General features: G+C 42.9%; 1 protein-coding gene and 1 long non-coding RNA gene across 7 annotated transcripts in view; one reads left to right on the top strand and one right to left on the bottom strand.

Annotated features, from left to right (window-relative positions):
• The first annotated feature begins 926 nt into the window (after positions 1–926).
• On the top strand, positions 927–21,708 carry LOC134516963 (uncharacterized). Its single transcript, XR_010071510.1, has 3 exons — positions 927–1,018; positions 19,153–19,193; positions 20,241–21,708. It is a non-coding gene; the product is annotated as an uncharacterized LOC134516963 (long non-coding RNA).
• ARHGEF7 (Rho guanine nucleotide exchange factor 7) overlaps positions 15,301–27,631 on the bottom strand; it is a 127,434-nt gene continuing 115,103 nt past the window's right edge. For all 6 annotated transcript variants that reach the window (XM_063337793.1, XM_063337802.1, XM_063337829.1 and 3 more), the window contains 3 exons: positions 22,384–22,483; positions 21,715–21,769; positions 15,301–18,426 (listed from right to left, as the gene is read on the bottom strand). In XM_063337793.1, the coding sequence (XP_063193863.1) occupies positions 18,304–18,426; positions 21,715–21,769; positions 22,384–22,483 (278 nt within the window). In that variant the 3' untranslated portion in view covers positions 15,301–18,303. The remainder of the gene's footprint in view (positions 18,427–21,714; positions 21,770–22,383; positions 22,484–27,631) is intronic.

Here is a 27,631-nt window from a genome sequence, read left to right as displayed (position 1 = left end):
TTTGCTTACCTACAAGGCTTTTGCTTTACTTATTAAACTGGCTTTATCTCAACCCACGAGTTTTCTCATTTTTAGACTTCTGATTCTTTCCCCCATCCCATGGGGGGGGTGGGGAAAGTGTTAATTCACAAGAAGGCAGACAGAGAGAAATGAAGAAAATGCCAGAGCGACAGGAAGAGGTCCCGAGAGAAAAGATTATTTGCGAGGATTTTAGGCACGGTCCTGTTGAAAACCTTCTTTTCCTTGATTGCTGCTGCATTCAGTGAGTACATAACACGGGCTCCAAAGAGCCCACAGGATCCCACGTCTCAAGGTAACTACTCAGGTACCTTATAGATGTACACATCTGTCAACGCACCGGAGCCAGGATTCACCTAGATATGTCAAAATGAACATCTGCCCCGCTCTCCCCTGGGCTATATCCCCCTCCTCACATTGCTGCCCTGAATCCTACCACAACTGGTAGCCCTGAGATAGCCACCCGGGCATCAGGACCCCAGAGTCTCAGCCTGGTGCGGACAAATAGTAGGAGAGTCCCTCCCTCCCTCCCTGAGCAGTCTCATATAATTTACTTGGGGGGGGAAACAACAGAAAAAAAAAAAAAAAAAAAAAAAACAACAACAAAAAAAAACGAAGACGGTGGCAGAGTAAAAGCCGGCGGGAAAAGATACCATCCTCCACCCCAGGAGGCCGGGGAGGGCTGCCTGCCCCTGCCTGCCCTGCCGGCCCTGCGGCGGCCCCGGAGCCGGCTGCCAGCAGGAGGAGCCCGGCCACCGCGGATGGAGGCTCTGCGGCTCCCCGGCACGTCCTCCTTCCACAGGAGAAGAAAAACAAACCGAAACGGAACGAAACAAAGCAAAACAAACCAAAAGCACCACGTGAAAGTCCCACGGCACACCGCAGGCTTTAGTCTCCTTTCAAGGAGGGGTAAAAAGAAAATCCGGAGGCACCCGCAGCGCAAAGCAGAGCACGCAGTTTCCTCAGCCAAGCGTGGTGAAGATGCTCTGTGTCACTGCAGGTGGGATTTTACCAGATCTGGGCGGGGGGGAGACGGATGGGAAAGGCTCCTCCCTGGAGTTCGGAGTTTCTTAGTGCCTTCTTGCATTTAATATGAAGGCACCAGCACGGATTGTCCCCAAGCGATGCTGCTCTGCTCCTCCTGACTGGTGTTTTCATTGCTTAATCCTCTTCCCTCATGTCAAGTACAGAACAAAACCTGCTAACAGCAGCCTGTTCTCCATTTCTTGGGGGGTCACATTAAAGTTCCTAAGATTTTTCTTTATTTTACTTTTAGTCTGTAAGCTGTCCTTAATTCACACCTTCTTCATGGGCTGCTTCTCTTCCCGCTGCTGCTCCTACATGACACGGCTCCCATGTGTTCTGTAGTGGGTTGAAGTAATTCCTACACTGGTTAGTGAACATCCGCGCTTGGAGTCACCTCTCAACTGCAGGTGTTTGCAGAGCCATAGGTAAATTGTACTTTAGAGGATGCAGGTATTTATGAACAAATCCAGCCCCATTTAGAGAGTTCATCCAGGCTCAGTGCTCTCAGGCGTCAGTACAAATCCCACGTTTTACTGTCTGCTTCACACACAAACGACATGACGTCGGCATAAACACAAATGAGAGAAGTGGGGCTATCAGATCTGTGACTCCCCTGGTCTGTACTCCTACATCATGGCTGTGCACCGCTTTTGTTATTTTTTTATGCTTGTTCCAGAGGTAATATAAAATTTATGACAAGCTCCTCTGGATCTAGTTTTGGTTTTCTATAAATTTGCCTATACTGAAAAATGCATTGTATAGGATTTATTCATCAACCCACACGATCTCCTTACAACACAAAGTCTCATAATGTGAACAAAGATAAATTAGAGTTTGGTGAGTTGTTCTGCAAAACTTATTTGTTCATCATAAATTGCACCAGATTTCAGAAGCACTCAGCTTTTGCTGAAACTCTTTCTCTATTTGATATTTTTCTGACGGGTACAGGACCGAACTGTACCATTACATTTCTGAATTTTGTTTACTGCTTTAGTAAACAGTTTAAAGTAGCATCATGACTCATTTGCAATATTGACTGTTTACATTTCAGAATTATCTCTGATCAGCTGTGCTTTTTCTAGCCCTTTAGACAGGTTGTTTCTTCCCCTGTCACCTCATGTAATGGAAGTACATCATTTACTCTTCATTCTCTAAGTATGTAAATCTAAAGTAAATATTTTCATCCAAAGCAATTTGCTTTCTATACCGCAACTTATGAAATAACAACTTGCCACTACTGCAAAGGCAAATGTTCTGAAATAACTTACTTTGAGTCGTTCTCCAAAGGCTGGCAGGAAATAAAGTTCACGGGGCTGTCAGTGGTTGCGTTCCAGGTATGCTTTAATACGTTCCCCTCAGCCCTGCTACCCCATTTTGGCAGAGAAGAGGCAAACGCTTACCCGTCCGACAGCCTCAGCTACAGCTAATTGCTAGGTTCAGCCTGGCAACTTGTCCCTCAACTGTTCCCTTTTTCCAGTTTTCACCTCTACAAGGAGCGCTTCCAGAGATCAATCCCTCACAAAACAGGGGCTGAGGAAGAGATCCAGGAGGAGGAGTTTTTTTGTTTCATAGAACTTTTCAATTCCGTTTGAGCTGGATAAGAATAGTCATGTTGGTTTCATACCAACTTAGTCAAATTCATTTAAAATATTTCTCTTTAAACAACTGTAGTGGCACATCCAAACAACCCCCTGGCAATGCCCTACGGTCATGGCTCCAGGACAGCATATAAGCAGCCAGTGAGAGTGCTTCGTTCAGACCAGGGGCTTTCATGGACAGGTGAACAAGAGACGGGTTCAAGAAGATTGTATCTGATCAGGGCTGCCTGAGGAATGGCCCTTGCAGAGCCATTGAGATGAAGAAAATATGTTGCCCAGGATCACATCAGCCAGCACAAAACCCAGGAGCTTTGTGCAGTCAAGAGCTAGTAATCAAAGGGAGAAAGGGTTTGGGAAGAGTAACAGACCCTAAGCCATGAGCAGGAGGGACAAAACGCCACAGAGACAAGAGGATGCATGTGTGTGACAAGTTCACAGAGTTGGGTTTCAGTGAGCAAGTTCAATTTTGCTCTAATTACCTTCGCTCAAGTTGCAGAGGGTATCTGTAAGCCAGTGGGCTTCCCTTAATCAGTATTCTTCAACTTTTTGATACACGTTTTTTTCTTCAAATATCCATGGCACTACTTCACACTGAATTGGGGGACAGAAGTCCAGCAACGTCATTCCCAAACTGTTCTAAAAACAGAGCTTGGCAACTAAACAAGCAAAGTGCTACTGGGTTTATAAAGGGGTTTTTAGCAAAGCTGCAAACATCCACATGACCTTATGGCTGCCCATGGGTACAACCTCCATCAGGTTTGAGGTGTGCCAGGCAGCAGACACTGCCACACAGGCACCCACGTCCCACGTCCCCATAAAATAGCAGTGTCTGATGCAGCCGGGCTCCGTCATGTTGTTTTCAGTTGTTTCAAGAGCAATAAGCAATTACATGTTTCATTACAAGTCCGTATACACAGTTTTTACTTCACTCTTCTGAGGCACCTACAAAAACTACAAAATCACTTGTCTGGCTCCTCTGCTTTGCATTCTCCCTCCCAATCTGAACAATTTTTGAACCTCCCGGTGGACTTCAACCACATTTGACAAGCGGACTGAGTTCTTGAACTTTCTGTAAACCAAAGCTCATTAGACCCAAAAAGCTCTGTAAATGATTCTCCTTAAATCAAGATAGAAACAGATGCCAAAAGGACAGTCATGGAGCACTTCCAAATTCTGCGAGACACAGTCAAGGCAAGAGGCAGAACAGCCTCACACCAGCACGTTTTTGCCTAGGAACCAAGTAATAGCTCACTGAGTAGTTTAATATATTACGATGTGCACAGTCACTGCCTACAAAACACATGAATGCACAGAGCAAACTACGTAGTCTGGAGGAGAGAAGGCTCTGGGGAGACCTTATAGCAGCCTGCCAGTACCTGAAGCGGGCCTACAGGAAAGATGGGGAGGGACTCTTTATCAGGGAGTGTAGTGATAGGACGAGGGGTAATGGTTTCAGACTGAAGGAGGGTAGATTTAGATTAGATATTAGGAAGGAATTCTTTCCTGTGAGGGTGGTGAGGCACTGGAACAGGTTGCCCAGAGAAGCTGTGGCTGCCCCATCCCTGGAAGTGTTCAAGGCCAGGCTGGATGGGGCTTTGAGCAGCCTGGTCTAGTGGGAGGTGTCCCTGCCCATGGCAGGGGGGTTGGAACTAGATGATCTTGAAGGTCCCTTACAACCTGAATCTTTCTATGATTCTATGACATGTCACTCCTTCCTAACATTACCAGGGAAGCTTCCCTGTGGACAGCTTGGACATCTTGCCTGAACATTGACAGCGAGGTTACAGTCAATGATGCTGCGTGACTTAGAGGGTGTCATGGTTAAACCTCAGCCAGCAACTAGGACCACGCAGCTGCTCGCTCGCACCCCCTGGTTGGGACTGGGGAGAGAATCAGAAGAGTAAAAGTGAGGAAAAACTCGTGGGTTGAGATAAAGACAGTTTGATAGGTAGAGCAAAAGCTGTGCACATAAGCAAAGCAAAACAAGGAATTCATTCCCTGCTTCCCATCGGCAGGTGGGTGTTCAGCCATCTCCAGGAAAGCAGGGCTCCATTACACGTAACAGTTACTTGGGAAGACAGACACCGTAACTTCAAACATCCTTCCCCTTCTTTCTTCTTCCCTCGCTTTATATACTGAGCATGACATCATATGGCATGAAATATTCCTTTGGTCAGTTGGGGTCACCTGTCCCGGCCATCTCTCCTCCCAACTTCTTGTGCCCCCCACAGCCTGCCCTCTGGTGGGGTGTTGTGAGGAGCAGAAAAGGCCTTGACTGCTTGGCAACAACTAAAAACATCAGTGTTCTACCAACACTATTTTCACCCCAAATCCAAAACATAGCACAATATCAGCTGCTAGTAAGAAAGTCAACTCTACGCCAGCTGAAACCATGACAGGGGGGAAGGCCAAGCCCTTGGCTGGAAGAGCGCTGTGAGGAAGCATGCTAAAGGAATGCTAAGCATGCTAAAGAACCAACCTTCTTCATGGTGCATGTCTGCTGTTTTTCTGTTGACAATGCCATGAAGAAGATTTTCTGGAAAGCCACAGGCTCAGCTGGAAATTAAGGGGGAAAGGGCAAGGGGGTATCTAACACATTTGAGAAAACTAAAGAGTTCAGTGCAGTTCGGGTCAGTAGCTTCAACTTTAGGGTAGTGGATTTTCCAGCTGCTCAGGACCCGCCTCCCATCCTCCTTCCCCCGCGGCGGGGGCCAATGCTCTGTGAGGTCACACAGTGCTCCGCGTTATGTGACAGTTGCCAGTGGATGGACCTGGGAGGTGTAGTGCAGAAGAGACACTGAGTAGAAAACAGCAGAACGAGAAGCTCATACTCTGTGGACAAAAAGCTGCCCCCAAATTTCCACCTTCGTTGGGACAACGCCTGTGGGTTCCACAGTGCTTTCAGTCCTGCTTACCCTTTCCCTCAAAGCAGGCTGTTCTTCCAGCCTCTTCCAATATCCAAAGTTTTGAGCAAGGCCAAGCCACTCCTCGTCTGTCGCTCCCCACTCAAGTTTTCACACTCCTGTTCCTCACAGCGCGCACAGCACACAGGACGTGCTGCCGTGCTGAAGGATCGCGTCAGCACCTCCCTCTCAGGATAATGAGAAAAGGGCATTTCCACTGTGTTTTTCTCACCTCAGAGCTCAGCCCCATGTCGTAGCTCCCTGCTTCTTCTACCACGTTCCCCCCACAGCGCACCTTTGCGCGAGGCCGCCTAATTTATCTGCATCCAAACCAGCTGATGGCCATCCTTTTGATTTGGAGTGCAGCACGAAGCATGACTGGTGCTACAGGGTGGTCGAACTGGCCTCTAAAAGTCTCTGCCAAGAAGAATCCTCCTGGCACACACCACACAGGGCCGTGCACATGAATCCTGCTTTATAGACATATAAAATGATTTGGGTAGAAATTACTTTTCCTCCTGGTATACACCAGTGCTGCTCACTTTACACAGATGCACCGGAACTCTCTATCCTCAGCCTCGCAGAAGGCTTAACAATTCATGTTAATTATTCCATGGTGGATACTGACAAAATCTGACACTCTTAAGGACCGGGAAGCTATTCAGAATAGCCAGAGAATGCTATGCTTTTTCTTTTAATTGAAGGCTTCCCTACTAGCAGGAAATACATTGAAATGCATAGAGATGTTATTTCATTTCTTGCATTGAACTGTTATTTCACTTTGCTTCCTAAAAAAACCCCGGATAATCTGAATTGTTTTAAAGGTACTTCTAAACAGATTCCAATAAATCGCAAACTGACAGACACAAAAATACTGTGAATACAAATTTTTATGCTGTGAGACTTCATTGTCTTGAGAATAACGGGCATACACCAAGAAGATAAGTCATTTCAAGGGACTAGGCTGAATTTTCCCTGCAAATTGTGCGCTTCCTATGTCCTTTCGGATCAGCTTTCCCATTTTACAACCTGCAGCAGGCAAATTACGCGCTGTTGATTTGTGCAGCTATCCATAGCAGATACTCAAGTATGCTGCACTCATAAAATTGATCATTTATAAATGTGTTTTACAGCCCAAAAACTAGGCCTGGGAATATTTCTATGCGCCAAGGCCTCAGAAGTGAAGTATTCAATTCAATCAGAAACCAAGCCTGTTAAAGGAGAAGAATTCAAGATTCTTGAACCATTTCTTTATTGCTTTCCCAAAATAATAACATGTAAATCTGGTCATTATAGTCACCCGTCTTTTTCTTCCTTTGCATGAGTAGGAAAAAATGACTCTTGGCAGCTCAAGATGTGTTGTCTATGTGTGCACACCCAACCACTCCAAACTGAAGAATGTTCTTCCCTTGCAACATTTGTAGACAAAGCTCACCTCTAACTCTCCCTCTGATTCAGCAGGTGAGATGCAAGATGGGACATGATCTTTGTGTCCCAGTTGTCTGTGAATTGCCGTATCTCAGAAGCAAGATTCATGCATAGATATCGACAGTAAAGGAGAGTGGCATGGCAGCCTACGTTGGAGCATTCTACTTTTGGATAATGCCCACTTGGTTTTCTTTCCTCAAGTGATCTATCTACTCCTCCAAGTAGTGGTCCCTCACCAACAATGCTATTGGGTGGGAGTAGGGAAGCCCTTTACACTAATATTAGAATCATAGAATGTGTTGGGTTGGAAGGGACCTTGAAAGGTCATCTAGTCCAACCCCCCTGCAGTCAGCAGGAACATCTTTAACTAGATCAGGTTGCTCAGAGCCTCATCAAGCTTGTCCCTGAATATCTCCAGGGATGGCGCCTCCACCACCTCTCTGGACAACCTGTTCCAGTGTCTCACCACCCTCATTGTAAAGAACTTCTTCCTAATGTCTAATCTAACCCCACCCTGCTCTAGTTTAAAACCATTGCCCCTCCTCCTATTGCTACATGCCCTTGCAAACACACATATTAAACATGCACAAGAGCACATCCTACCCTGTAATCCAGGTGTCAGGATTCACTGCAGCACTGGGATGGTGTGCAGCAGGCACATCTCCTCCATGACTACCTCACCTTCCCAGATGCCGTTGTACAATAGGTATGAGGCTCTGCCAGCGGAACCAAACAATGATGAGGACAACGGTCCATCTTGGTTGGAGGTGTCAGCAAGGTTAAGTCAGCCTATGCCCTGCAGTAAAACCACCTCCATTAAGAAATAAAGATGCGTTATGGTCACAGGGGACCATAACCCCTTCTGGATTCTTCTGAGGGGAACAGAAGGCCCAATATGCTGACCAGACACGCTTCTTAGGGAAGTCTGCTACCTCTCTGTAGCCTGGGTGAAAGACATTATGAGAAAACTTCCTACCGTAGTACAGCCCTCGGATTATTATCCATTATTGACCTTTCATGTACGCAGCAACCAATGCACACAGCATGGGCAACAAACAGGAGAAACTGGAAGCCATTGTGTAGCAGGAAAACTATAATTTAGTTGTCATCACGGAAACATGTGGGATGACTCACACAACTGGAGTGCTGCAATGGATGGCTATGGACTCTTCAGAAGGGATAGGCAAGGAAGGACAGGTGGTGGGGTAGCCCTGTATGTTAGGGAGTGTTTTGGTTGTCTAGAGCTTAATGATGGTGACAATAGGCTTGAGTGTTCATGGGTAAGAATGTGGGGGAAGGCCAACAAGGCAGATATCATGGTAGGAATCTGTTGTAGACAACTCAAACAGGATGAAGAGGCAGATGAAATTTTCTGTAAGCAGCTGGGAGAACTCTCACAATCACTAGCCCTTGTTCTTGTGTGGGACTTCAACTTACCAGATGTCTGCTGGAAATGCAATACAAGCAGAGAGGAAACAGTCCAGGAGGTTCCAAGCCACTTCCCATCATTTATGAGCAGTCCTGGCTAACCAGGGAGGTCCCAGTTGACTGGAGCTTAGCAAAGGCCCATCTACAAGAAGGGCCAGAAGGAGGATCCAGGGAACTACTGGCCTGTCAGTCTGACCTCGGTGCCAGGGAAGGTCATGGAGCAGATCATCTTGAGTGCCATCACACGGCACATATAGAACAACCAGGCAATCAGGCCCAGTCAGCAGGGGTTCATGAGAGGCAGGTCCTGCTTGACTAACCTGATCTCCTTCAAAGACAGTGGATGAGGGAAAGGCTGTGGATGTTGTCTACCTAGACTTTAGTAAAGCCTTTGACACCATTTCCCACAGCATTCTCCTGGAGAAACTGGCTGCTCATGGCTTGGACAGGTGTACTCTTTGCTGGGTAAAAAACTGGCTGGATGGCCGGGCCCAAAGAGCTGTGGTGAATGGAGCTAAATCCAGTTGGCGGCTGGTCATGAGTGGTGTTCCCCAGGGCTCAGTACTGGGGCCAGTTCTCTTTAATATCTTTATCAATGATGTGGACAAGGGGATTGAGTGCACCCTCAGGAAGCTTGCAGACAACACCAAGTTAGGTGGGAGCGTCGACCTGCTTGAGGGTAGAAAGGCATTGCAGAGGGATCTGGACGGGCTGGATCAATGGGTTGAGGCCAACAGTATGAGGTTCAACAAGGCAAGCGCCAGGTCCTGCACTTGGATCACCATAACCCCAGGCAGCGTTAGAAGCTTGGGGAGGAGTGGCTGGAGAGCTGCCTGGCAGAAAAGGACCTGGGAGTGTTGGTCAACTGCCGTCTGAATATGAGCCAGCAGCGTGTCCAGGTGGCCAAGAAGGCCAACAGCATCCTGGTTTGTATCAAAAATAGTGTGGCCAGCAGGATTAGAGAAGTGATCATCCCCCTGTACTGGGAACTGGTGAGGCCACACCTCAAATATTGTGTCCAGTTTTGGGCCCCTTGTTACAAGAAAGACACTGAGGTGCTGGAGCAGGTCCAAAGAAGGGCAACGAAGCTGGTGAGGGGTCTAGAGCATGAGCCCTATGAGGAGCAGCTGAGGGAATTGGGGTTGTTTAGCCCGGAGATAAGGAGGCTGAGGGGAGACCTTATCGCTCTCTACAGCTACCTGAAAGGAGTTTGTAGAGAGGTGGGGGTCAGTCTATTCTCCCAAGAAACAGGCAATAGGACAAGAGAAAATGGCCTCAAGTTGCGCCCAGGGAGGTTTAGACTGGATATTAAGAAAAATTTCTTCATTGACAGGGTTGTCAACCATTGTAACAGGCTGCCCAGAGAAGAGGCTGAGTCACCATCCCTGGAGCTATTTAAAAGACATGTAGATGTAGTGCTTAGGGACATGGTTTATGGGTGGAATCGGTAGTCTTAGGTTAATGTTTGGACTCGATGATCTCGAAGGTCCTTAAGATTCTATGATTCCATGATTCTATGATATACTAACCACTCTGTCACAACCGGTCGCAAATGGGAAAGGTTTTGTCAGGTACCAAACCAAGAATCATCTCAATGAGGTCTAGCGATTGCATTGGACTAAAACAATTTATTTCCTATTTAACCTAAGGGATACAAAGGAACCATAGCGTGGTTCTGGGGAGAAAAGAAAGATCCTTTGACAGAAATCTGTCTAAGACATAGGCAAGGAATGGGAAAGCATCTTAGGCTGCTACTCCCTGTTCAGAATTTTGAAACATCTTGGTGCTCTGGAATGCCTAGAGGATGCGCTTTTTTATTCATAATGATGTCAAAGTAAAGATGGTCGGTGAGACATACAGCAGACACATGGAACCAGGTATGAACGCTGAGGCAGAAATCTTTCTGAAGGTCTGGTGGGCAGGGCAGGGCAGAGCCGGGTCACTTTCCCGAACCTGTATTTTCAAATGCTGACCTTCAAGTCCAAGGCAGTCACCACACTCCCTCTCTACCACCTGGAAAGAACGCATCGCGCTCTCCCCTTCCCAGCATAGGTGAAACAGTCCTGTATCTTAAATTCCCAGCAGAAAACTTGCTTGACAAAGGAGGTAGTGATGAGAGAGCGCAGTGGATGGAGCATGCATTGCACTGTCCCAGAGTTTTCTCAACTTAGTCTCACAATAGAGACGTCTTGTGGGGACTGGTAAGACGAGCCCTGTAGCAGTGGATGTTTCTCAGTTCCTCTGAAATTCTGCCCGCCTTGGAGAAAGGCCTGAGATTAAACGAGCTAGTGATCACAGCCAAATTCCTTCCTTAGTTTCGCCTCAGAATAAACCTGGTCCCGTGTTACCTCCACGTTGCATTGTGCTGAAAAAGCCCTTGTGACACTGCCCGTAGAGACGCTGTGATAGTCACGCGTGCCGCGGGGAAGTGCTAAGAAAACCACACAAATCCCATTCCCGTGGCTAGGCCAAATGCTGCCTGAACGCTTTCAACTGTACTGTCTGTCTACTTTTGTTCTACGGGACAAAAGGTTAATAGACTGTATTTTCTGGAGCTTGAAAAGCAGCTCCAAAATATACAAAGAGCTAACTCCAGTTAGTTATAAAAGCATACAAAAGTACAAATATTAACAAATTCAGGGCAGCTGTGACTAGTTTCTGACAAAGCAGAAGCTAACACAGTCCCCTGCTGGAAAAATACTGTAAAAACATGTTATTTCTGTATTGCTCATCTATGTCTACAGCAAACACAGGGCTGTCACAAGCTGCTTGACAGGCAAGAGATGTCTAAGGAAACCTAGCGATACACCAGCTAAAAGAAACCTAAATATTGTTTGGGAAATCTCACCAGGCCTGCATATAACACCACATTGGACATTAGGAAAAGGTTCTTTACCCAGAGGCTGGAACAGACTCCCCAGGGCAGTGGTCATGGCACCAAGTCTGTCAGAATTCAAGGCGTGTCTGGATGATGCTCTTAGTCATATCGTTTAGTTTTAGGTAGTCCTGCAAGGAGCAGGGAGTTGGACTCAATGATCCTTATGGGTCCCTTCAACTTGAGATATTCTGTGATTCTACGATATCCTGGGTGTCACACATGGCACACCACGTTCCTGGGACTGGGGCGTAGCAGTAGCTAAAAGCTTTCTTGCAGTATCAGCCTCCATTGCCTTTTAGATGTCAGCCTAAAACCATCCTCACGACCGTGTTCCTGGGGTAATTATGAATAACACCACAGTTGTAACTGTTCACAGTCACTCAGTGAACTGTAGCTCTCATTTCCTTCTAACAACACAAGAACTGGATTTGGGCCTGAATGGTGGCTTGAAGGCAACCACTCAAATTAATGAAAAGCTCAGGAGGTTAATTTAGTTCCAAATCCAGGCTCAGCTCCCCTTCCAAGATGATACTTGATTAACATGAAGAGAAAGCTCAAGTGCAGAGCACATAAGGTGAAATATGGCAAGCCTCCATCCCTTTGCCGGATTACGAAGCACGCCTTGCAGAGCAAATTAATCTCAGATCTCTTTTCAGCATTTCTCCAAAGTGCAAATTCTCCATTTCTGGATCCTTCAGCGTCAGCACTGTGGGACCGCGGCATACATACTGATCCATACACAGCTCCCCTGACTATTTTAGACTTCCATAATCCACAGCTGTTACGTGCTCCCTCCTTTCCCCTCTGTTGCCCTGTCACAGCAAAGGTGTCCACTGCAATTAGGTTCTGCACGTGGGTTTCTCATCCTGTGAGGTAGAGCAGCTCCAACAGGGCATAAATTAGATATGCCTTAGACAAGCAGCAGCAGTTCAGAGAGGCATAACCCTACCTGGGAAATGCTGGTGGCTGCAGTCCTGCGTAGCGAAAAGCGTCTCAAGATCTATTTAGACTGGTTCCTCAGAAATCCATCACACTATGAGGAGAAATAACAATTTGTGGTGTGCTGGTAGCAGGATACAAGCTGTATCTTTTACCTGCTGTTTATAGAATCACAGAATGGTTTGGGTTGGAAGGGAGCTTAAAGATCCAGTTTAACCCCCGCCTACCGTGGGCAGGGACACCTCCCACTAGACCAGGCTGCTCAAAGCCCCATCCAGCCTGGCCTTCAACACTTCCAGGGATGGGGCATCCACAACTTCTCTGGGCAACCTGTTCCATTGTCTCACCAGCCTCACAGGCCAATATCTAATCTAAATCTACCCACCTTCAGTTTAAAACCGTTACCCCTTGTCCTACCGCTACCCTCCCTGATAAAGAGTCCCTCCCCATCTTTCCTGTAGGCCCCCTTTAGGTACTGGCAGGCTGCTATAAGGTCTTTCCGGAGCCTTCTCTTCTCCAGACTGAACAACCCCAACTCTCTCAGCCTGTCTTCATAGGCGAGGTGCTCCAGCCCTCTCATCATCTTTGTGGCCCTCCTCTGGACCCATTGCAACAGGTCTGTGTCCTGCTTCTACCAACCCAGCCTGTAATATCACCAACTTTTTCAACTCCGGGTTCAGAACTACCTGAAGGAAGAGTGGCCAACGTGGCCAATTCATTTCTCTCTTTTCATAAGCAATAATGAAATAAACATGGGTTTCACGTGCTGGACACAACTTATATTGTGATCTGGAGAAATGCTGTAGGTGACTGAAAAAGCGATGTTGGTTAAGGAGAGTGCAAGAAATTGGAAAGCAGTCATCTGGCGAGGCGAGGTGAGATGAGGGAGAAGACGTTTTGTGTTCCCATCAGACTAACAGCTCCCTCTCTCACATGTGCCATAGTGAGCGCCTACCTTCCTTTCTCACTCCTGCCTTGTGTCACAAGTTTGGAGACAGAATTGCCAGTGTTATTTAAGGTAACGCCTTAACGGATATTTAAGGTTTCAACGTATTATATACAGGACTTTGTGAGTCCTTGAATGAACCCACTCACTCCCGAGTGCTAATACATGCACTGGGTTTACAAGCCCAGGTGCTGGCAGCAGGCGGCTGCAGGGTGGCCTCTGAGAGAAGAGGTCAAGAAGGTGGTACCTCAGGAAAAACGTATTTAAGAGTGCAGCAGCGAGGAAAAACTGTGAAAAACAACCCCATGAAGATCCCGGTCAACGAGGAGGTGCTCTAGGTGCTGAGCAGGCTCCCCTGGAGCCTGTGGAGATCATAAGGAAGCAGGCTGTTCCCCTGCAGCCTGTAAAGGAACACATCAGAGCATATATCCACACTACAGCGCATGGAGAACCCTGTGCAGAAGCAGCTGCCCTGAAGGTAGCTGCAGCCCCTGGAGCCTTGTGAAGGCTCGTGGCAGGAACTGCAGCCCATGGGGGACCACCTACGTTGGAGCAGGTTTATTCTGAAGGACAGCATCCCATAGAGAGGACCCATACTGGAGCGGGAACAGTAGTAAGGAACTGTTACAGACAGACCACTACCCCCCCAGTTCCCCTGTGGCACAGGCCATCATAGAACCACAGAACATGTTGGGTTGGAAGGGACCTTATAAGGTCATCTAGTCCAACCTCCCTGCAGTCAGCAGGGACATCTTTCACTAGATCAGGTTGCTCAGAGCCTCATCAAGCCTGGCCTTGAACATCTCTAGGGATGGGGCCTCCACCACCTCTCTGGGCAACCCGTTCCAGTGCCTCACCACCCTCATTGTAAAGAACTTCTTCCAAATGGCTAATCTAAACGTACCCTGCTCTAGTTTAAAACCATTGCCCCTCGCCCTATCCCTACATGACCTTGCAAACAGCCCCTCCCCAGCTTTCCTGTAGGTCCCCTTTAGGTACTGGAAGGCCGCTATAAGGTCTCCCTGGAGCCTCCTCTTCTCCAGGCTGAACAACCCCAGCTCTCTCAGCCTTTCCTTCAATCAGGAATGAAGGAGTGAAATTGAGCCTAGAGGAGAAGGCAGGGGAAAGGTGGTTTAGTTTTTGTCTTTGGTCCTCATGCTGCAACTCTATTTTTAATTGGCAAGAAATTATTTTTCTCAGAGTCAAGTTGGTTTTGGCCTTGATGGTAATTGACAAACCATTTCCCTGTCTTTATCTCAACCCATGAGCTTTTCCACCTTCTTCTCACCCACCCAGCCTACTTCTTCTCAACAGGAGGGGTATCTAGCAGCCAGCCAAGGTCAACCCCCAAACACTTCTGAATGTGAAAAGTAAGCGAGGATTTCAAATTGTGGGGAAAACGTGTCTTTCCAATGATAAACTAAGAAAATTTGGAAAATAAGAGATTACTTCTGACTGAAGTTATAAACTGTCCCATTCTTTTTAAGTACACCTCAGAAGCAAATAAAAAATAATGTATTATTTCATACATCTAATCTCAGTTATTAATCCCACCAAATGCCTTGTCCAAAGACCGAAGCCATCTTTTCAAAACAGATTACTCTCTGCACTTTCCGTTACCCATCCCATCACCCTGCATAAAGCAATAATGATGATGTTCCGACCATAAAAATCCACACCCTCAGTTTTGCGTGGCATCAGCCAAGTAAAGACTATGATACACATTTATCACAAATTTCAGGTCTATTCAGATAAATCATGCATGTAGGCAAGTAATTATTTATGCAGTGATCTGATTTTCTAATGTTTCTTGCTTTCTTCCCTTTCATTCTCTTCTGTCTTTGATCTCCTGCATCTCTTACATTACCCTGGCAGGTCAGGTTGCCAAAGCGAAAATTCCTCAGTGCAAGACAGTTAAGATCCTCCTCCTCACCCCTCTAAACAACCCTTGCTTCGTTTTGTTTTCCAGGCATCAATTTGCTATTATAAAAGACTACAAAAAGGCCCTTTGAATCCAGTATGCTAACTATTAAACAGATGATGTTATTTATATGAAAGGCAAAAAAAAAAATTAAAGCGATTTTCCTTCTTAATCTCACAGCCCACGTATGAGATGAAATGTAACACTTCATAGGCTAGGGGAAAAATCATGGTTTAATTACAACAATGTAGCATAAACACTTTAGTAGTCGATACCAAGATATTATTGTGACGTCTAAACTAAACTTGAGTTCTCCACAGATACCGTAAACAGACACTCTAAATTCCCTAAGTGATTGGCATTAAGAAGGTTTATACAAAGGCGGTCAGTTGTTTAAGATGTCATGACATGGCGAGACAAACACACATACATCAGTAAGTACAGAGAAATGTTATGCTACATTTTGGACAGTTCAGAACTGAAAGTGCTTCACATCTATAGGATAAGAAATGGCTTCATCTCCTCATCCCTAAATGATGAGAGCAAAGAAATAACCCTTTAATAGGTTAAATAAACAGTGCCCCATTTATCCATGCTTATATAAAGTTTCCAACAATTCAGAAAGTCCACGGTGAAATTTACAATCTATATACAGTATAACAAATTGTCAAAGAAAAAAAGTTCAGATATTCCTTGGTTCCCAAAAGCCTGAAGCTCGCGCTCTGCACTAGAGACAAAAGTTACCTATCTTTTAAAAAATTCATCATCCCAATCCACCTCGAATAAAATCAGTCCCTAAGTCCCGGTCATACTTAACAACTGCTTAATCCCAGTATTTAAGGCATGTTCATTAGATGTCAGTATAGGGGTACTGTCAGAAATTATAATAATCACAGGTACTAAGAGTCAGCAAATTTACAAAGCAACACCACTTTTTACTATATAATGTAAAACAAATTGTTATGATGGAAGTTGTTCCTGAGTTAAAATTTGCTAAATACTGCTAAGATTCATGTTTTCCTTTCGTACTTCTTCTTCTGGAATGTCCTTTCCCATATGCTTAATTGAAAATTAAAATTCACTCTGAAAATAGCCTGAATGTCAGAAAGTTAAAATGTTAGCAAGACTCTAATTACGTTGGCATTCCCAAATCTAAATTTAGCCGAGATGCTATGAATTTGCAGGGTTTAGTATCACTTAGGCTTTCAGCAAGAGTATTTTCTAAATATGAAGATAATTATAAATGTCAGTCCACATTTTTGTGCAACCGCAAACAACAGGAAGAGATTTTGGTATCAAAAATTATCATAAATTTAAAGTTCTGTGAATATATGTAACTGATATTATAGACTTTTTTTTTAGTTTTCTTATCCAGTCTGCTCCTTTAGAATTAAAGGAAGACATTTTTAAATTGTAGTAACACAAATTAAAACACCTACAAATATATTCAGCTTTTTAAATGGGACAACTAATTGTCTATTTAGATTCTTAAGTATCCATTCCCACAGAATTGTTCCTCAAGTATGTAATCATTGTCATTTTTTCCTATTTGAAAAAGCTGTGCTTGGCTGAGAAAAGTGGATAGCTTTAAAAATAGATTTTTCATTAGATTCAAAGCATGCATGACAATTCCTACCACCCTAACCATCCTGGCTCCAACTCATTAAAGTTCATATGAACATTTGCTGAAGTCCAAGCATTACTTTTAACAGAGTTAAAGGGCACTAAAAAATCAGGATGACGAAAGGTGCGACTCGGGTCTGTGCTATACCTGCACTTCTGACTGTCAACTGAAGAAAAACCCCTCAGGAAATTGCACCGTCTGGAGTTTGAGCCAAATTTTCCTGAAATCAGAAAAACACTTACAATGGGCTTTCATGGGATTAGTATTTTAAGTGCTCCAACTGAAGCTCACCATTTGCAGTGATGTAGCATTTCCTATTTTAAATACAAGAAAGGATTGCAGTAATTGCACCTATCAGACTAGGGAATAAATGTTCATTTATGTATTTTCAAATTTGTCAGCAGTGCGAATTATGAATTACAGTATGATTAAAAAAAAAATATCTTATTTCCAGATTTGTTTCCATTTAAATTGTAGTAGGACAGAAACCAGCAACACCCTGAGAAAACAGGGTGGGAAAGGAACGACTCTGCTTCCGCAGTCTCGGAATTCCAGAGAGTCTGACATAGTGGTATAAAACCAAAGTTCTGAATGAAGTTTGGCCTAGCCCATGTGCCTTATGCACAAAGGTTAGCTAAAATTTAATTGTTGTGACCATAAAATACAAATAGTAACAACTTATTCACAAAATCCTGGATTAGATTGATTTTTTTTTCCTTTAACAAACTGTACGATCTATTAAATTACCAGCCAGCTGTATGTTTAAGCACAACAATAGAAAATGTAGTACATAAACACCTAAAAATCACAGTCATAAAAAGCAGGCAAGTACATCAGTCTTTTGGTGGCCAAAGCACAACAGATTAGTCTGCCAAACAAGTGTACGTGAACATAAGTCATGGGCATTCATTTTGTTAAAAATTGTTTCTACTGTCAATAAACATTTTTCCGTATTTTAATACTGTTCTCAAAGAATTGTAAACTGTTTAAAAATGTATGCACAGACATAAATAACAGTAAAGAGTTTAAATACAGTGGTCAATAGGAAAAAAAAATGGGTTTCTAAATTTGCATGTGTGATGAGTGAGTAATTTAGAACAAATCCATAATTATCCACGAAGAACTCCAACCCTTCTTAGGTAAGACAGTACTGCCCTCATTTCTAACACTTGTGACCATTGTAATAACAAGAGGAAAAAAAATAACATATCAGCCCTGATATATCAATCACATATGCATTCAAAATTACAGATATTTACAAGAAAAATATATATTTAATTAAAAAGCCACTGAAAAACATGGACTTTTAGTCAGGTGCTGCACTTTCTGCAAAATGAGGTAATTTAGATGCAAACAAATTAAGTTTAGTAGAGTTCAGGATCCACGGTCTCCACACTTAAAGTACAGATTGCTTCAGGAAATGGCTTGACTGTTTCTATATGTTCAGAGCAAGAAATCACTAGATCCAGTTAAATCCTGTTTTGTAGTGCTCTTGATGCAACACTGACTAATGTCAGAAGGCTTCCCAGCTCAGTTTTACAACTGGTCTTTCAATAGAAAGAAAAAGGGAAAAAAAAAAAAAGAAAAAAATTAGTTATAAATTGGTTTCATCCCAAGATGGATCATTCATGTTCTTTAGAACTTTTCTAACAAGCTTCTCCAAGTCCTTGCGAGCTCTTTGTTCTTCTTCTAATGATTTCTTCATCTTTTTGTTATCCTGTTTAATAGAGACAGAAATATTACTGGTTTGTTCATTTTTTTTTTTTAACAGCTCTTTTCTGACCACACATACATTGTCAATTAGAAACTCTGAAGGCTCTTCCCAGTACGACTGCTATTAGCTGTTCAAAAGCAAAGCCTTCTATTACAATTTCACAAGTTACACACCGTAACTTCACACAATGCAACAAAACCCACCAAATGGAAACTGAGCTATTTCCTATTTATACTTAGGGGGTTTTATAACGCAAGTGCCAGTAACAGATGGCCAATAATCTTCAATTCTTCTGCTCAAATCTGATCAATGAAGAGAAGAATATAGTTATTGTTAATGGAGAAGGGAAATGGAGCAATAAGCAGAACAAATACCCCTCTAAGAGCCTCCTGTGATTATAACTAGTTTCACAATCACAGAAAAGCTTCTTGAAACTTAATGTAAATGAACTTGCTTCATTAAGAAAGTAAATAGTTGAAAGGAGTATCTTGAAAACCATTAGGTTCTCTGGAAAGTGTTTTGTGACTAAATTTTAAAACAGACGGATGACTACCAACAGCCTAAGAGGAGTCTGAATTTCAAGGAACACCACCACTCTGCATGTATGTTAATGAGTCAGTTCTCAATATTTAGCGACATCAGGTAATACTGAAACACCACGAACAACAGGACCATGAGGATGTCACTGAGCAAACCACAGTAATGCTTACACTGTTTAATCCTGTACAGGGACAAGGTGATGCTGGCAACAGTGGGGAAGCAACCAGAAGGTAAGACAACATTACATTAAGGCCCCAAGACAAGAAGTTTATGGGTGTTTAACAGAACACAGGTTCTGCAATCCAGGGGTCCCGCTGGACTCCCATCAGCTGTAATTTACAGACTTTCTAGAAAAAGGACAGGATCAACAGCTGCTTCCTCCTTAACGTTATTCCCTCCTCAAGTCTACTGAGAAACTCACAAATTTCGTTCTTTTCTTGTAGGTACAGACTTGATTTCTTTTCCTTTTCATTCATTTGGGACTTGGGAGTGTTGGTGGATGAGAAGCTCAATATGCACTTGCAGTCCAGAAAGCCAACTGTGTCCTGGGCTGCATCAAAAGAAGTGTGGCCAGAAGGTCGAGGGAGGTGATTTTACCCCTCTACTCCGCTCTGATGAGACCCCACCTGGAGTACTGTGTCCAGCTTTGGAGTCCTCAGTACAGGAAGGACATGGACCTGTTGGATCAGGTCCAGCAGAGGGCCACAAATATAATCAGAGGGCTGGAGCACCTGTGCTATGAGGACAGGCTGAGAGAGTTGGGGTTGTTCAGCCTGGGAAGAGAAGGCTGCGGGGAGACCTTATAGCTGCCTTCCAGTACCTACAGGGGGCCTACAGGAGAGATGGGGAGAGACTCTTTATCAGGGAGGGTAGCGATAGGACAAGGGGTAATGGTTTTAAACTGAAAGAGAGGAGATTTACATTACATATTAGGAAGAAGTGCTTTACTGGGAGGGTGGTGAGGCACTGGAACAGGTTGCCCAGAGAAGCTGTGGATGCACCATCCCTGGAAGTGTTCAAGGCCAGGCTGGATGGGGCTTTGAGCAGCCTGGTCTAGTGGGAGGTGTCCCTGCCCATGGCGGGGGGTTGGAACTAGGTGATCTTGAAGGTCCCTTCCAACCCAAACCATTCTATGATTTTATTCTATGATTTTTTTATTTACTGCCAATTCGGGACTGTACTATTCCAGTGTAGTGCCTGTGAAGCAACGGCTATGAATAACCTATGGAAGCTGGTACAGGAGGGATCCCACTTTGGGTGGTAACTCTCACCAACAGGCAGCCTGGTGTCTACACCAGCCAGTGCACCACGTACTCCCAGACAGCCTTTATCCCTGAAGCAAGCCCTTGGTCACTTGGGACCTTCACAGCTCAGAGATTATTTCTGCCACTTCTCCAATTGGCAACATCACAGCAGCAGACCAATAAACGCTTTTACGCTGAGATTCCTGATATACATGAAAACGAACTTGGTTTTTAACAGGTCTTGGAAGATGTGAGATTCTGAAAAACCATTTATTTGGAAAGGCTGTTGCTTGAAGTTCAGGAGAAGGTGACTTTTTGTTTAGGGTCACACAGAGATCTGCGGGGCCTCAGTGAGGCAGCACATTTGTCCTTTGTGCAAAAGCAGACAGGCCGCAGGAATTTAGCGGGTTATTATTGCCGCTTGTATTAAGTGAACTGTATTTTTAAAAAGACTGTCAAATTTGCATCGAATCTGGGGTACACATGCTTTCCATGTTGAAAAGAGCAAAAATTAAGTTTTTAAGATGCCAGCTGTCCTATTTCAAGGAACATGCACCACATCCTTAGAAATACTGCACATGCTTACAGATGAGCAGAGAATTTGAATTCATGTTTATAGCTTAAAACCTACAGTAATTAGAATACAAATCTATTTTACATTAACAGAGGAGACTTAATCTCACTTTTTGAGTCACAAATCTGTTAAGGTCAGTTAGCAAATTCAAACATTGGAAAGTGAGGATAATTCAATGCTTTTTTGCCTACACATTAAGCAATGAGTACATGCAGCAACATTAACATGCTGTGTCCTGACAAGTAAAAACGATATTTTTAAACAACTCATTTTGGATACTTAAGCTTAAAACATCAGCTGTAACCTCCATACCAGCAACTCAGGTGAGATCTTGCACAACTCCTCCACGCGACAAAGCAGCAGCCTAAGCTAACCTGAAGCCATCATTATTAAAAAAGGCCACCTAAGACACCGAAGAGGACTCTTTCCCAAAATGAGAGGTTTCAAGCACCGATTCCTAAGAGGTGTTCATGAAAGACTGTTAATAAAAGCCTAAAGAGATCCAGACATTTATACTACTAAAATTATCCACTCTGAAAGCAAATACTATTTCACAGTCTCTGTAAGCTTATTTTGCTGGTGATACAGCAGAACTGAATTTGCTTAACGCTTTCAACATTTCACAAGTTGTAACATCCAAAAATACATGAAACAGCTTAGTAAGTCACCTCAGAGACAGAATACTTAAGGCTCTTCTCAAAGGTTGGTGCTCCAAGGGCAGATGACAAGCACAAGAGAGGGTGCTTTTTGTCAAATTGGTATGTTTTAAAAATGCTTTTACTTTTAAAAATTGAATCTCAGGCTTTTAAATCTAGACCAAAATTCAAGTTCATTCCTGTCAAAGTGCATCAACATACAAGCCATATTGATTTTTATAATAAGCCGTCCATCTTTCCATTCTCCATGCTGCTATAAATGTAGCAAGTTACCAACCTGTCTTAACTCCTGTACTTCATCCTTTAATGCGTATACTGTGTCAACAAGGCTTCTAAAATGAAAAAGATGATGACTGGTTACAATGGTTTTCAGAAATACATATTTAAATCTATTAGACAAAACTGTTAAATGAAATGCATTTTCAAAAAAAAACCCAAAACCCACCAGCTAACAGCTAATTTCAAACATGCATTAAAAAAATTGTCTCTTATCCTGATTTATATTCAGTAAGGCAAGGACCTGTTGCCAGCGTCTGTGACAGGATACACCTTCCCAAGCACATATAGGCCTATACTTGTTTCTGTATTACAGCTTTCTGTAACAGAACTGTATTTCATTTCCAACGTACACCTATGACGCCACACACTAACTACAAAGATGATACCAATTTAATGTTGAAATCCTACAGCACTCGGAGAAACTACTTACAAGTGAAACATGCCACTTCTTAACATGAAAAGAATAAGTTGCATAGCATATACAAAGAAACCAGACTACAAGCACTTAAATGAAGGCCAACTGCACTTAAAGGACTGGCATACTCCAAAAAACTCTGTTCCCTACTACAAATATACCATACACACTTTACTATAACAGGAGACAGGAGGAGGAAGAAGAGTGCAAATTTTACTGCTTTAATCCATCATTCATTAAGTGTTCTCTTACTTCTCTTCTATAACAGTCTGACCATTACTTTTAGTTTCTTCTACAATAATTTTTTCTTCTTCTGGAAGCAGGACTTGAGGAGCTGATTCTTTACGGGAACCTATTGTAAAAACAAATTACAAAATGAGCAACTCACAAATACTGCTGGGGCATTTTAAAGATTATTATTTCATTCACTGCATGATACACCTGCATAACCAAGGTTTATCACTTTTCATTTCCCCCTTCCCTCCAAACACACAAGTTACTGACACATTTTTTACATTTGAAACCACAGCCTTACAAGAACAAAAAAATTGTCTGACATTCCTATCCTGCTGCTGACATTACTCCTGCATCACTGATGGCGATGTTACACTGTTCAGTGAACGGTGCACCATTCAACGACCAGTAAAAGCTATACAAATTCACTAGAGCTGGCTCAGAAAAAGATAGATGTGTTTAAGTAACAGCAATTTAAGCCTCAAGGACAGATTCTGATCTCACACTGATACAAATCCAAGAAATAATTCCACTGTAAACCAATTACTCTATCAGTAAGGAGGAGAATAGTGGTATCAAATGATACAGCAATGGAAGCAAAAAAAGTTAATACCCCTTTCCCCTGGAACACTATAAACAACACAATTGTGTGTGTGCGCACACACATATACATAGACACACTTACAAATAGCCCTTTTAGACTATTTAGTCCTATAATAAATTCCTACCAAATGAAACACATACTTTGTATTTAATGTTTTTAAAAGCGCTTGATGGTTTGGCAATTAAAACTCAAAACACTCCAACACCTTCAAAACATTTTCTACAATCATTACCGTTTATAACATCAAGATAATACACACAGATTCTAAAAAAGTAGCTCTGAATAGAAAAATCTACAGCGCGGAGATCAACCATTCATACATAAAGTATGTATTCTAGAAATGTTATTTAATTAGGCTGCAACAAATTACATTTTTTTTTTAAAGAAGGTCTGTAAATAAATAGCTGTCTAAGCATTTGTTCAGAATTCAAACACAGCAGATAAGGCATTAAAGTTCTGGCATATTTTAAACAAGATACCAATTTTAACAAACAAGGTACACTTGCCTACCAATTCATTGTAATGAACTTTCATTAACCAGGAACGTCTTAATTCTAGTAAGGTTTGAACTGATAACTAGATACTACAAGGTGCATGCCTGTCAGGAGAAATTAGTTAGCTCTTGCTGTTTGTGATTACAGTGCTTTTCTTTTATGGTTCATGATAAAATAAATCATCTAAGCACACAAAAAAAATGAAAGAAGTGAAGCTTATAAAAAAAATACGAACTTCCCTAACAGCTGCAGACTTGAGTTCTGAACAATGAGCTTGTAGGGACCATAGTTTAGCAGCAGTATGCGTTAAGCTATTTGAACTATTTTAGCAAACAATGACAAATGTACTTCAATGAAGAAAACAGTTTCCTTAAACTGACAGTAAAGATCTAATGTATCAGTACATGATGGTTAAAATTTTACGGAATAAAGATAACTGCAGATCTGAGAACAGAATCTCGTCCTTGAAAGCTGTAAGCTCTTCATCTTAGAGAGTGAAGAAATCTTGTAAGGGTTAATACCCATCCACGCCCACTTATTTTCCAGGGAAGGAACAACCTATAAAGCAAGCACATCCAAACTCTATACGGAGCTCAAGGACATTTCCCTGTTTGCACTGTCAATCTCTACTTGTAAAAAGTTTTCTTACGTTTATTTCAGTTAATTGATTACCGCTCTGCTTTATTAGCCCGTGAAGTAACAGAACACCAAGCTAAAATGTTATTTTAGGAATTAGTTGGCAGCAGCTCCTAACAGGGTTATTTTGTTATATATTTATATAATATATATATAAATATATATATATATTTATAAACCCTACATTTTGGGTGTCTGCACCAATGTGGAGCACCTTGGTCCAGCACATGCCAAGGGAGACACTGACCAAAGGGAGAGAATGGCCACGTGTTTCTCACCCATGGCTCCCTTCAACCAAATGGAGCTGCATTGTATAGAGCTGCATCCAATCGTCTTTGCCTGGTCAGAGTTAACATGGGTCCTTGCAAAGCAGAAGTAGCATGGAGTAGACAGCTTTAAAAAAAAAATGTCCCAGCTGTACAGTAACATACACACATGCATGTAAAACTGATGTCCGCACCAGCATATCTTGATGTATGTACAGCATAGCACAGTAAACACTTAATGCTAGTGAGACACAAAGCAGTTTCATTAAAAACAAAATGTTCACCAACATTATACACACAAGGAGACCACACAGTACACATACACACTTACACGATGTAAAACTGTTGCTGTGAACACTGACCTTCCTGTGCCACAAAACATAACTACTGTGGAATTCAGGACTTCACAAGTTTCACCCTCGCCTTCATTGCTCTGATACCCCTGGCCATGCAACTTTTTAGTTTGGATCTCAGAACCCTCACCGTTCTTATTGTTTGTACTCATACAAAAAAAAAAAAAAAAAACAAAAACAAAACAACAAAAACCCCCCAACACTTTTTCCTTTATCTTGGTTTGCTTTTTGTGAGTTTGGGGTTTTTTCGTTTGTTGTGGATTTTTTTTTTCCCCTAAACCCCACAAGCATTTGCTAAGTATCAAAGGTACAAAAACACAGTCCATCTATCCTGCAACAAAGGACCCTGTCATCAAATGAGTATGGGCACAGTAGCATCAGACTTGATGTGTCAAGTTCTAAAGGCAAAAGGAAGCTACCTCACTGTCCTGCTTTTCTGCACCATTTATGCCAGAAGCTTTTCTTGTTTCACTTTTGGTAGGTTGTGTGGTTTTTGAGGGTTTTTTTTTTTTACATGCATTTTCTGGCAATTATACATCTAGAACGAGCTTCAAGCAGAGTCACCTCATTCCTGGCATTTAGCAATAATTCCCTAAATAGCACATTGTGCCTCCACCACGTTATCTATGCCTACGCTCTATGTAACCATGTTTCTCCAGAAAAGTTTACAAGCTACACCTTTAGGACATGAAGGCTGTGCTATAGCACAGTGTGTATTTCATGCAGAGTTGTATTAAAAGCAAGGTCCAGGAAGCTGCTGCAAGTTAAATAATCTCAAGCACCCCTTTGAGACACATTCCACGTTTTCATGAAGTAGTGCAGAAGCAGCAAAAGTTACTTCACTTTGCCATATCTGCCATTCCTCAATCCTAAACCTGCAAGTTTCACGCTGAATTTTAAGAGACACCACTCAGTCTCATTCCAAGTCAAAGAAGACAAAAGACCTTGTTTAAATTGACTTCCAACAACTCTGGCCCCAAATCACCTTGAGACAATATAACCAAAAGTACTAGTTGGGTTTTTTTTTGGGGGGGGGGGGGGTTTTTTGGGTTTTTTTTGGTTTTTTTGTTTTTAAAAAAAGAGGGGGAAACACCCCCCCCCCCCCAAGCTTTACACAACAGGGTTTTATTTTATTTTATTTTCCTTTTTTGGAGGATATTGGGGGAAGTAAGGTGGATGGAAGAAGAAAGGATGTTTGATAAACCTAGACAGTTACTTCAAGATTAGCAAACAAATGTTAAGGCTGAGTAAATTGCTCTAATTTTTCAATGGGGAGCTCCCAAATCCAGGGTCTTGGAAGAATGACCCCACCATTGAGAAGTCTGTTGCATATTTAAGGCAAAACAACTGGCTACTATGATCAAGATTCAACTCAGTCTCCACCAAGAAAATAAGGGTATCTATTCAACATTAGTATCTCTCAGCCCTAGAGTGGAAAATAAAGGATTACAATGCTTTTTGCCAATACCATACCCTAAAATTAGCCTCTGGAGTAGAACAACTAATAACATAGTCCACCAGATCAGGGCTAGAGACCTTAGCAATACCCACTATGTAATGCGGTGCAACAGCTGACATACAAGAACAGGCTTGTGGGTAACAGCCCCCTGCTTTTAATTTTCAGTGTCTGATCCCCTTTCCAGTCTAATCAATCAGCCACATCAGCAAGCAGCTCTGAGCATTTCTGGAAAAAAAGGAAAGCTGGAATCGGTCTGGATATTTATGTGGCTGAAAGGCTTCATGGCAGAAGTTCACTTTATACCCATCTGAATCCAGCAGAACATCACTCCCAGTCCTGGAGCACTGTCTTAACATCGAAATGTGAAGAAACTAGAGTGCAGACCGAATGCTGCAGAGGTTCTCAGTGATGCCTGTTTGCAAGCACAACTGCAAAACCCCAGCCTTTTATTCAATCTCCTCCAAAGGGAGCGTGACATCTTAAAAAAACTGGTTGATATGGTACCATGCTGCTTCCTGACAGAAGCCAAGCTTCAGAAGGAGCTGTACTGGTAATGAGTCTGGTCCTTCGTCCTGAATCTTTAAGCAGACACATGTGAAGACAGTCCAGAAGTTCTGCACAGATCTGAAGACAGCAGGCAGGAAGGAAGAGAAGTGGGATCAAATTCAGACACCTTTTCACCCTAACTGGATATTAAGGCTCCACCTGTGTTCAAAGACCTTGTCCGTCCAGGAACCACTTAAACCAACAGTAAAAATGGAGGTGGATATTCACATCACTCACTTAAAGTAGCTAACCTCAGGGCCTTAGTTAAAAAAAGCCAGCCCCCCCAGCCAATCAAGAACAGGGGTTCTTCCTCCAGCTGGCCACGTGGAGGAGAAGGCTCAACCTAGGTACTTCCCACAGTGATACTCTACAAAGTAGAGTTCACCTTCTTCCAGTGACTATAAGGGTCCTAATTTAAGCTATGGAAGTTAGACCTGTGGTGATGGTGGTTAATTTAAAAAAAAAAACAAAAACAAACGCGTGTCATAATTTGATGCCATCAGTAACGATTCTGTTGCACAGCTTTAAAGTACTGCCATTTTCTTTACTTTTTCATACCTTTATTGTGATTAGGAGAGGTAAGGAGGGGAACAGGGCACAATAAAGGTAAAAAATTAGAAACGGTACTTGTGAATATACAATTATCTTTTCCCCCAACTTTACCAGGCTCTCTTCATAAGCTAAGAAGCTCTTCAAAATTATTTCTTTGAGTTTCAAAGACTTACTTGCCACTGAAAAACAAGTATGTGGATACACAACTGTTTAGATCTATCATTAGCCATCAGTACATACGGATGTGTAAATTTCCTGAAGAAGTAAATATTAGACAAAAATAAGAATTACTCCTGATTTAAAACATTCAGTATTTCACTGCATTAGTTATATGTAAAATGTTAAAGTGGATGAGC

The sequence above is a fragment of the Chroicocephalus ridibundus genome, chromosome 1 (assembly GCF_963924245.1).
Source record: "Chroicocephalus ridibundus chromosome 1, bChrRid1.1, whole genome shotgun sequence".
Taxonomy (NCBI): domain Eukaryota; kingdom Metazoa; phylum Chordata; class Aves; order Charadriiformes; family Laridae; genus Chroicocephalus; species Chroicocephalus ridibundus.
The sequence above is the reverse complement of the archived record's forward strand: the minus strand, read 5'-3'. Positions and strand labels throughout refer to the sequence as shown.